The sequence below is a fragment of the Chrysochloris asiatica genome, unplaced genomic scaffold, assembly GCF_000296735.1.
Source record: "Chrysochloris asiatica unplaced genomic scaffold, ChrAsi1.0 scaffold00424, whole genome shotgun sequence".
Lineage (NCBI taxonomy): Eukaryota > Metazoa > Chordata > Mammalia > Afrosoricida > Chrysochloridae > Chrysochloris > Chrysochloris asiatica.
The window spans coordinates 922,520-933,434 of record NW_006408942.1 but is presented as its reverse complement, the minus strand read 5'-3'; the positions used below and the strand labels follow the sequence as shown (position 1 = coordinate 933,434).

At 54.6% G+C, this 10,915-nt stretch overlaps 1 protein-coding gene across 1 annotated transcript in view; it reads left to right on the top strand.

Moving 5' to 3' along the window:
- Positions 1 to 891: 891 nt before the first annotated feature.
- EXOC3 (exocyst complex component 3) overlaps positions 892 to 10,915 on the top strand; it is a 22,501-nt gene continuing 12,477 nt past the window's right edge. The window contains exons 1-8 of the mRNA XM_006876892.1: positions 892 to 1,041; positions 2,810 to 3,029; positions 3,966 to 4,647; positions 6,771 to 6,888; positions 7,613 to 7,738; positions 9,392 to 9,492; positions 10,205 to 10,315; positions 10,411 to 10,561. Coding sequence (XP_006876954.1) covers positions 898 to 1,041; positions 2,810 to 3,029; positions 3,966 to 4,647; positions 6,771 to 6,888; positions 7,613 to 7,738; positions 9,392 to 9,492; positions 10,205 to 10,315; positions 10,411 to 10,561 — 1,653 coding nt within the window. The 5' untranslated portion in view covers positions 892 to 897. The remainder of the gene's footprint in view (positions 1,042 to 2,809; positions 3,030 to 3,965; positions 4,648 to 6,770; positions 6,889 to 7,612; positions 7,739 to 9,391; positions 9,493 to 10,204; positions 10,316 to 10,410; positions 10,562 to 10,915) is intronic.

Below are 10,915 nucleotides of genomic sequence, written 5' to 3'. Positions count from 1 at the left end.
ATCTGTTAAGGGATGACTTGTAGCCCTGACTTCCAGGCAGAGGGCGTTCCTGAACCAATAGGTTTTGCAGAGTTCAATGAGTAAACCCAAGGGACCTGCAGAAGCCCGGGTTCACAGACAGCAGAACCCAGTACGAGGGCAAAACGGACTTGTCTTTTGCTTCGTTAAGGATTTCTTTTTCTGGCCCACCTCTAAAGGAGGGGTTGGCCTGCGGGGCATGGGTCCTGCATTACGACGGCCACCCGACCATGGAGAGCAGCCCACCAAGCCACGTCCCTCACTCACAGCGTCCGCCGGGCCCTTCCGGTTGCGTTACAGGAAGCGGAAGTTCCCCGCACCGCCCGCTTCCGGCCGGGAGCGGGGAGCGGCGACCTGTGGGCGGTGAGGCGCGGGGACGGCGGCTGTCGGTGGTCGCCTGTGGCCCCGGCCTGGGCGTGCGGAGCGGGAGAGGTCACGGCGGAACGGGCGTCCGGGGCGGGGGCGAAGCAGCTGACGGCGAAGACGCTCGGGTAAGACGGCGGAGATGCACCGAGAAGCCGAGGGCTGGAGGCAGTGTGCGGGCCCCGGGGTGGTGACAGTGTGCGGGGCCGTGTCCTCTCAGGGTCCCCGGGGTGGTGGCAGTGTGCGGGGACCCTGCATCTGTGTCCTGGGGGCTGGCTGCTACACTGGCGCGGCCCAGGCTGCTGTCCAGGCTTGGGGACGACCAGGACTTAGAGAGGGCCCTGGGCCACCAGGAGTGACCCAGGTTCCCCATTGCGCCCCTGCCGTGTGACTAAAGGCGGCTTTCTGGCCGATTACCGCATTTGTCTGTTTGCTTTGCGTGGAGCATTTTGCCTTTCTAACCCAGCTCGCGCCCTCTCCTAGTATGCCAGAGACCGTGTCGCCTCCTTTGTGACCATGGAGGAGACAAATCGGGAAGCTGTTGCGACCGCGGTCCAGAGGGTAGCTGGGATGCTGCAGCGCCCTGACCAGCTGGACAAAGTGGAGCAGTATCGCAGGAGAGAGGCTCGGAAGAAAGCCTCAGTGGAGGCCAGACTGAAGGTATGCGAGCCCACAGTAGGCAGAGGCTGAAATCGCCACTTTCCATTCCTTTACTCAGCGATTCAGTGTTGTGTGCCTACTGTCGTCGTCGTTGTCATAACTGTTGAGCTGGACTTTGTGATGATACGGAAAAGGGAAGCTGCAGTGGACTTGTCTTAACAGGTTATTTCCACCACAATATCAGTGGTCAGTAGCTGTACAAAGACCATCTGGGGCATATGGAAAATAGCCCGGTTGGTAGCATGCCTAGCTCCTCCAGGAGCCAGAGGGACGGGCGACGGCCATCCTCGCTCCCTGGACGCTGTCTGTGGAACTGCAGTCCAGCAAGCGCAGGGTGCGGTCCTTTAGCAGGTGCCCCACGCCCGGGCGCCTGGCCTTGGGCCAGGGAGGAGGAGGAGAGAGCAGGAACACTTGGTAAGAAGGTGTGAAAGGGAGGCTGAAGAAAGGCCTTTAAACAAAATCTTCTGAGGGTTAAATCATTTTACTTTTAGTTGTTGTTGTGAAGTGCTGTTGAGTCGGGTCTGACTCAAAGTAACCCTGTATACGGCTTCTGAGGACTGACTGGTGAGCTTGAATCACCAGCCTTGCAGTTCAGATCGACTGCAGTCCAGTGCCTCACCCCGCAGCTCCACAAACAGCGATTGATAGCAGAGCTTGGATTTGATCTCGGCAGTCTAGTCGAGAATTTATGTTATTTAAATATCAATTATTATACTGGCTAGCTGTAAGATGAGAAGTCCAGGGTAGAAACTAGTTTGGTCTCACAAATTGCAGGGCCACTGAAAAGTGACAGAATCCAGTTTTGGCGAGGTCTAAGGATGACCAAGTTCATTTATTGTTGTGGTTTTATGCTTCCTTATTTTCTGGGCTCTGCAAAGAACTGTGTGTGCAATTCTCTTTCTCTTCATTTTGTGGTACTTTTCTGCCTTCTAGAACATGATAATCAAAGCTCTTGTTTCCCATTTTCCAGGTATTTGGATCCATAGTGGCCCTTCTAGGCATCTCCCTCATTCTTCCAGATTCCTGCACTTGAATATCTCTCTCCTCAAATTTTTCTCTTTGGCTGTCTAGTCATGGTAACTTTAACAAGCTGCGTTCTTTAGTTCCTGCTCTGATTAGCTAAAAGAGAGGTATGATTTTGTCTTTTGTGTGAGTCATTTTAAAATTTGGATCGGCTTGCAATTTAGCATGAAAAACTAAGGTTTTACTAACATCTGCAAGTTCAGTATAGGTAAAAATGTAAAACCATGTTCTGCTCCAGCTGACACCGGACATGGAGTCCCTCACATGCCCCCATCTATCCAGTGCCTCCTGACAGACAGTCGGAGACTCTCCCTTGGAAAGCTGATTAGAAAGTTCCGACGGCTTTTTCTGTTGGGAAACTAGGGCGGCCACAGGAGTATGCATTACATGTGGAGCCATTCTGGGGTCAGTACTTGGGAGACATCGGGGGGCTCCAGAGGCGTGCCTGGGTGTGTCTGGCACGGGCAGGTGGAGGGGTTCCAACAGTGCTCTAGACACAGTCATGCCATCTTGAGACAGCATTGAAAACAAGGAAACGAGAAAACTAAGTTGACTGACATCCTTTTTTGTTTCTATTCTGTACTTTTTCTGCATCTGACCTTTTGCTGCTGCTCGTGCGGCCCTTCTGAGTTCAAGTTCTGCGGTACTTTTTCTGCATCTGACCTTTCGCTGCTGCTCGTGCGGCCCTTCTGAGGTCAAGTTCTGCGGGTGTGTGAGCCGGGCCTTCACCAGGGTGTCTCCCCAGGCCGCGATCCAGTCCCAGCTGGATGGAGTGCGCACGGGCCTGAGCCAGCTGCACAGCGCGCTCAGCGATGTGAAGGACATCCAGCAGTCCCTGGCGGACGTCAGCCAAGACTGGAGGCAGAGCATCAACACCATCGAGAGCCTCCGGGACGTGAAGGACGCCGTGGTGCAGCACAGCCAGCTGGCCGCCGCCGTAGAGAACCTCAAGAACATCTTCTCAGGTACCCCAAGCGCTCCCTGTCTGCTGTCCACCACCCCTTGGTGACACGGTGTGCAGCCTGGGCTTCTGTAGCCCTGTCTCCGAGGGGCTGGGTTATTTGGCACTGCCAGCGGTTGCCTCAGTTGGGCTTTGGTGGAAATGGTCAGTTGAGCAGTGAGGTCAGGGAGATGCCGCAGCTCCGTGGTCATGGTGTGTGTTTCTCTGCTGTAGTCTTACTGCTCTATGACTGTGCAGGTGACCAAGGAAGCAGGCCCGGGGTCCCTGACCCACCTGCACGCTCTGGTCGGAGCAGCACACCTGTATGGCCATCTCCCACATCAGGGTCCTGTCCCTGGACAAGGCCAGCTGTCCCCTGATTTCTCTTCAGGCTTTCATTAGCATCACCTGTAGGTTCCCCACACACCATACATGTGAGCGAGCCTAGGGGGGCAGCCTGCGTCTATCTTCTCCGTCCGCTTTCCGTCGCCCTGAGACGCATCTGTGCCTTGGACTCCAGTCTCCATCACCTCTCCCACGCTGCTGGTGCCACTACCTCACTCCCAAGTGTTTGTGGCAGTGGAGAGGTCTTAATCTTCCTGCCTACCCTGTGGACCTTAAGCCTGGTGGCTTTGCACCTTCCTGTGGGACCCGCGGGGGGTGGGGACACTCACCCTGCGTGCTGACACTGCCCCATAGTGGGCTGGACCTTGCCTCGCTTCTCCTGTAGGCCTCCAGATGTTACAGGGGTCCCAGCTGTGGGCTCCTGAAAGGACTGCGCTGGGCTGGTGGCTTCCTGGGGCCTCTTTCCTCTGGGACACCTGGGGAGCTGCCAGCTCATTCTTGTCTTGTCTTGTCCTTCCTGATGGCCCACACCTCCCTTTCAGCCTTGGGCTGGGCTCCCCCTGGATATCAGCCATGGCCTGTAGTTTAGTAACCTGTGCATCCTTGTCCTCCCAAGTGCCGGAGATCGTCAGGGAAACAGAGGACCTGACCGAGCAGGGGGAGTTGCTGCAGGCGCACCGGAAGCTGATGGACCTGGAGTGCTCGAGGGATGGCCTGATGTACGAGCAATACCGCATGGACAGCCGGAACACGCACGACATGACGCTTATCCAGGGCTACTTTGGCAGCATGCAGCGGCTCTCTGATGAGCTGGCCAAGCAGCTGTGGATGGTGCTAGAGCGGTCCCTGGTCACTGTCCGCCGCGACCCCACCCTGCTAGTTTCCGTGGTCCGCATCATAGAACGGGAGGAGAAGATTGACAAGCGCATGCTCGACCGCAGCAAGCAGACTGGCTTCATCCCGCCCGGGAGGCCCAAAAAGTGGAAGGCGAAGATGTTTGACATTCTGGATAGAACTGTGACCACACGGATCGAGGGCACGCAGGCTGACACCCGAGAGTCGGACAAGATGTGGCTGGTCCGTCACCTGGAGATCATCCGCAAGTACGTCCTGGATGACCTCATCGTGGCAAAAACACTCATGGTACAGTGTTTCCCTCCTCATTACGACATCTTCCAGAGCCTGCTGAGCCTCTACCACCAGGCGCTGAGCACACGCATGCAGGACCTGGCTGCTGAGTACCTGGAGGCCAACGAGATTGTGAGCCTCCTGACGTGGGTCCTCAACACCTACACCAGGTGGGTGGCTGTGGGCTGCAGTCTCAGCGAAGTGTCTGCCTCAGGGTGGATCCTGTTCATGGCACTTTACTCCGGGCAGAGCCGGGTGGAGGGGCCGTTTTCAGGCCTTCATCATCTTCCTGTGGCACACCTGTGGGACCAGCCCTGGTCTCAGCAGGCTCTGAGTGGGGCCGAGCTCTCTTAGGATCTGACCTCATGCCCCGTACTTATGTATGTGTTCTGTCTGTCTGTGGGACCCGCCCTGGTCTCAGCAAGGTCTGAGTGTACGTGTGTATGCGGTCTGCTGTTTGTAGGACCAGCCCTGGCTTTAGCAGGGTCTGAGTGTGGCCCGTATATGTGTTCTGTCTGTCTGTGGGACCTGCCCTGGTCACTGTGGATTCTGAGCGTGGCTGAGCTCTCCTGGGATTAGACCCAACATCCAGTGCGTGTGTTGTGTTGTGTGCATGTGTGGGACCCGTCCGAGTGTGGCCAAGCTCTCTCCAAGTGGACGCTTGGCACCATGGGAGCAGTGCGGTGTCTGGCCTGATCTCTGGGAATAGTAGCCTGTGTGCATAGGACCCTGCAGGCAGGCGAGTCCAGGCCCCCTTTGCAGGTGCTGACTCTGAGGACCTCCCGGACCCCAGGGTTGGTGAGAGGTCACCAGCTGTGCTCTGTTCAGCCTGCAGCACCATGTCACCGGGACCCAAGTTCCATAAGGACCTGGGTCCTTTTGTGTGTTAGCGTGAGGCTTTGTTGGTTACATGGAAAGACATTCTGGGACGCCTTTGTGGTGGTGGTGATGTGCCACGGAGTCGGTTCTGACTCATAGCGACTCTGTACAGGATTTCCGAGGCTGTAAATCCTTACAGGAGCAGAAAGCCTCATCTTTCTCCCATGGAACAGCTGGTAGTTTTGAACTGCTGACTTTGAAGTTAGCAGCCTGATTGACACGATTCTGTGGATTGAAGACGACACCATTGGGTGGTGTGCTGGAGGTGTTGTCATCTAGTAGGGCGCGTGGAGGAATTGGTGAACATTCTGGTAAGCAGGGTTGTTGTGTATGTTCTCTGCTCTCTGGGTTTTGTGTTGTTGTAGGAGAAACAGTCGCACACCACGGTGAGTTGGCTGGCTAACAGCTTTCACCCCCTTGGTTAGGGAGCATGGGCTGTGAACATAAGGTCAGTGGTTCAAGCTCACCAGTTGCTCTGTGAGAGAAAGATGTAGCTTTTGGTTCTGGCAGAGATTTCCAGCATCGTTAAGTCTATGCAGGGTCACTGTGAGTTCGAATTGACTCGATGACACTTGACAAAAGCTTCGGGTGCCTTGCGTTGGTGATGGTCTCTCTCAGTGCCTTGTGAGCTGCCCCTCTGAGGTTTTGTGACTTTTCTGTCCTGTAGGTGAGGACCAGGCAGTGGGAGGTGGAGGTCACACAGTCCTGCCAGGCCAGTGCTTCCACCCCTCTGGGCAAGGGCCAGGGATGAGAGCGGTCCCAGCTGTGGACATCGGTGACAAGTGCAGAGTTTGTGTCTCGATTTTGTGTATCACTCGAGCACAGGAAGCTTTAGGCTATTGAAGGACAATCTCTAAGCTTTGTCGCCTTGTGCACGCTCCTGTGCTGGTTCTTTGTAACGTGCTGACACCATCACGTCGGTTGAGGCTGTGGAACGAGCAGGATCTAGGTTAGTGAAGCAGTCAGCTGACACTGTGTATCTGGGGAAGGCTTTTTGCTACCGTCATGGAGGGCTGCTCTCCTGACAGCAGAGGTCGGGAGAGGGGGACACAGCCTCAGGTATGCATAGTCTCCCTGTATGTGACCTTAGACCCAGAAGTCAGTTAGCATGTGTGCACATGTCGATTCCTGCTCATGTGTTCTCCTAAAACTCAGTCTGCATTCCTTCCTCCTTTAACTACAGGCCTCTTGTTCAGTTACATTGTGGGTGTGCTTGTTCAGTCCCCCACAGCATAGACAAGTGCTTGTCCCAGTCCCTGCGGCCCGGATGTATCTCAGCTCAGTGATACTACGGAACATCCTTGCTGAGCTCGCCCTCCTCTCCCCGGGCTGGTGGTCAGAATGTATTATCCAGGGTCAGTGGACTTTTGTGTAGTTGTAGCAACTGCCCACCTGACTTCTGGTTTCCACACAGCACAGAGATGATGGGAAACCTGGAGCTGGCTCCGGAAGTGGACACGGAAGCCCTGGGGCCTCTGCTGTCCTCACATGTGGTCTCAGAGCTGCTTGGCACATACATGTCCACCCTCACTGTGAGTATAGCCTCGGACTCCGCTCTGGGCTCAGGTGTCCTGACACTAGGGGCAGAGGAGATTGTTCCCAGGACACCTGACTGGGTAGGTGAGAAAGTGTCCAGTGCTGGCCTGGTCTGAGTCTGGGGATGTCAGGATCATAGATGGAAGCACCGCCCTCCAGGATGGAGGAAGCCCCTCAGACTGAATGCGCACTTATGGATAGGAGGAGACCCCTGTAACCCTGGGCCAGGGGAGTGGGCCTCTTTTCCCCAGCAGGTCGTAAGGCCTGGATGGCCTTGGGTGGAGTCTGACCAGGCCTCACCTCTGATTAGGGACCACCGAGGACTGAGTGACCCCATGGCACCAGGCACCCTGCTCCTTAGGGAGGCTGAATTTGGGCCCTGAGATGGCTGGACAGGAGCGCTGAACTGTCCCTGGGAGAGGGAGGGGCTGCTGCCGTGCTGCTGGGGACACAGGCTCCTCGTCTGCCCCTCAGCGGGCAAGTGATCTGGCAGCTCCCATAGTCCCGTCTTGTTCCCATGATTCCCCAGGTGTGGGCTCTCAGTGAGTGGCTCTGCTCGGCTTCTACAGACGGTAGGAGGGGCTGTCTGTTTGGGGTAACCCCTGTAGGGTCGAGCTCCCCCTGTGCAGCCATGCATTGTTGGGGAAACTGGCTTTGCTTCAAAAGACCTTCTTCTTTTTCCTCCCGCCTCCCTCCCGACACTTCTCTCACTATCCCTAGTCAAACATCATTGCCTGGTTGCGGAAAGCACTGGAGACAGACAGGAAGGACTGGGTCAAGGAGACCGAGCCCGAGGCTGACCAGGACGGCTACTACCAGACCACGCTCCCCGCCATTGTCTTCCAGGTGGGGCAACAGGGTCACCCAGCTCAGGGCCCACACTGAAAACACAAGACATGCTGGGGTTTGTGGGGTTCACACAGCAGCATGTATGCCTTCAGCTTTGCTCAAGGTGCCCACTGTGGTCTACACGCTTCCTCTCTGTCACTGAGATCCAGGAGCTGAGTCACAGCTCCCCTCCGTCCCCTGGCGAGCTCTGAGCTGGAGCCTGAGTATCTGGCAGCACACTGTGCCTTGGACTTGGCTTGCTGTGTGGTCCACAGTGTTGGAAATGACTGGGTCGAGCTGGTGGGCCTTGGGGAAGTCCTTCAGCGCTCTGAATCGTCCCCCCGCTGGGAGTGAGGCCGCTGTCTGTTTTCGCTAATTGACTTCGTAGCCCCCTGCCACCGACTTGTGTCCTCTCTGCTTATTCTTTCTCTTCCTGGCCCATCAGATTTTCTTCTGTGAAAATAAACGTTGCCAGGAACTGCCGAGTAGTCTTAGGAATTTTACTGCAGACTCTGTGTTAGGAAGCAAAACCAGTGAAACATGTATATCTATAAAGAGACGGGTACATCAAGGAAACGGCTCACCATTGTAGAGTCCCAGGTCCCCAGTGGAAGAGAGCAAGCCATTCCCACCTGTCCATTAGATTGGGAGCAGGCCACACTCCCAGGGAAGCATCCCTTCAATTGATTGGCTGCTCATAGCCGTTCGTCACACAGTTAACTCTGCCTGTATTAGGTTTCATCATTATGGGAATAAGCACATTTTAGCTACGAAAGCCCTGGGAATCCAGGCCTAGTCAAGTTGACACGGAATCCTAACTATTAACAGACTCCAGCGACTGGGCTTCAGCTGTGCGCAAGTCAGGTTCTCTTGTGATGACGCCACTCATAATAACACATTGGTCTCATCCTTCCCTTTGTTTTGGAAGCTTGCTCTGTCATTATAACGTTCTGTAAGTGACGACCCAGACAAGTGTGTCTTCCTCACTCTTCGCTGTCATCCGCTTGCCTGCCCGCTCTTATTCACAAGAACCTGGGCTTTGCCATATCGCAGAGCCTAAGAGCACCAGTGAACCTGCATTCTTTCTAGGAATGGCCCTGAGGTCAGAACACCTGAGTTGGAGCCTGACCTTTGACCCTGATAGTGACTTCTGACACCTCCCTCCCTCCACCTTCCTGTGAGCCTCAGGGCACAGAGCTCTACCACAGAAAGTGGTTTGTCCCTTCATGGACACCAGCCAGTCTGTGTACACTTAGGAAACGAATCACTTGGATCCTAACCCGGTGTTAAGGATCATTTGGTTTTACATTTTTAAAAATCACTAGCTTTGCTGTTTTTCAGGTTGTGTTTTTCTCTGACTTTGGATTATCCAACCTGCTACTTAGGCGTCCTTGTGGTGCAGTGGGTTAGGTGTTGGGCTACAAACCAAAAGGTCAGCAGTTGGAAGTCACTGGCCATGCAGCGGGAGAAAGATGTGGCTGCTATTCTGTACAGATGATAGCCTTGGCTCGGCCCTAGAGGGTCCCTGAGTTGGAACTCACTCGATGGCAGTGAGTTTGGTTTTGCTTAACCTACGACTTAGCAAATGGGGTTTTTGTACCCTAGGGAACCTACCTGCTCAGTGTACTCTCGGGAGTTTATAGCAACAGTTCATGAGTTCTTTCTGTTTAGATGTTTGAACAGAATCTTCAAGTTGCCGCTCAGATAAGTGAAGATTTGAAAACAAAGGTACTGGTTTTGTGTCTTCAGCAAATGAATTCTTTCTTAAGTCGGTAAGTATTTTTGCAATTATGTTTTTTCTGAAAGTGCGTATTTTAGGAATTAGAAGTAAACAATTGTTGATCCTACTGTGCCTTTTTTAAAAATACCAGTCATCGTCATTATCGTGGGGACTGTGTATTGGTGATTAGAAACACTAAGATGAAATCAGGCGTGTTCTCATCGTGCCTGGGAATGTGCCCCAACACTCCCTTTGAGGCCCCAGGGCTGATGTGCTAGGAAGGCAAGCCACTTAGCTGGTATCACTGGTGACGGGAGTTGTTGTTGTTAAGTGCCACGGAGTAGGTTCTGACTCAGTGACCACCCTGTATGCGGTGTCCGAGGCTGTCAGTCTTTGTGGGAGCAGGAAGCTTCATCTTGCTCACATGGAGTAGCTGGTGGGCTTGAACCACTGACCTTGTGGTTTGCAGTCCAGTGCCTGTCCTACATAGCCACTGCGCTCGGGTGTTCTTTTTGTTTGTTGCACTTCCTTAGGTTGGTTTGTCCCTTTGAAAGCGCTAAATATTACAAATTAGTGTGCTTATTGTGAGACCTTGTTTATTTATGAAACCTATTAATGCCATTTGTCAAAAGAGTCTATTTCACCGGCTCTGAATCTGCAAGTCTTATCTCAGCTGTTTGAGAAGTGACCTAGTGCTGTGACCTCCTCAGAGTCACAGTGCTGTCCTTTCAGAGCGTGTCAGTGTGGTGGGCTCTGTCTCTCAGATACAAGGAGGAAGCCCAGCTGTATAAAGAAGAACACCTCAGGAACCGGCAGCACCCACACTGCTATGTCCAGTACATGATTGCCATTGTCAACAACTGCCAGACCTTTAAGTGAGTGAGTGAGGTGGAGGTCACGACTGAGGAGCAGAAGGACGGGGTGCATGTGGACCCAACAGCTTCCCTGAAGCACAACTGCTTTCTTACAGAGAGTCTATAGTTAGCTTAAAAAGGAAGTATTTAAAAAGTGACGTGGAAGAGGGCATGTCTGTGAGCCAGCCCAGCATGGATGCCGTCCTGGATGCCATTGCCAAGGAAGGCTGCAGCAGCCTGCTGGAGGAGGTCTTCCTGGACCTGGAGGTGGGCTGTCTGGGTCTGGAGGTGGGCTGCCTGGGTCTGGAGGAGGGCCGTCTGGGTCTGGAGGTGGGCTGCCTGGGTCTGGAGGTGGGCTGCCTGGGTCTGGAGGAGGGCTGTCTGGGTCTGGAGGAGGTCTTCCTGGACCTGGAGGTGGGCTGCCTGGGTCTGGAGGTGGGCCGTCTGGGTCTGGAGGAGGGCCGTCTGTGTCTGGAGGAGGGCCGTCTGGGTCTGGAGGAGGACCGTCTGGTCTGGAGGGGGGCTGTCTGGTCTGGAGGAGGGCTGTGTGGTCTGGAGGAGGGCTGTCTGGTCTGGAGGAGGGCCGTCTGGGTCTGGAGGTGGGCCGTCTGGGTCTGGAGG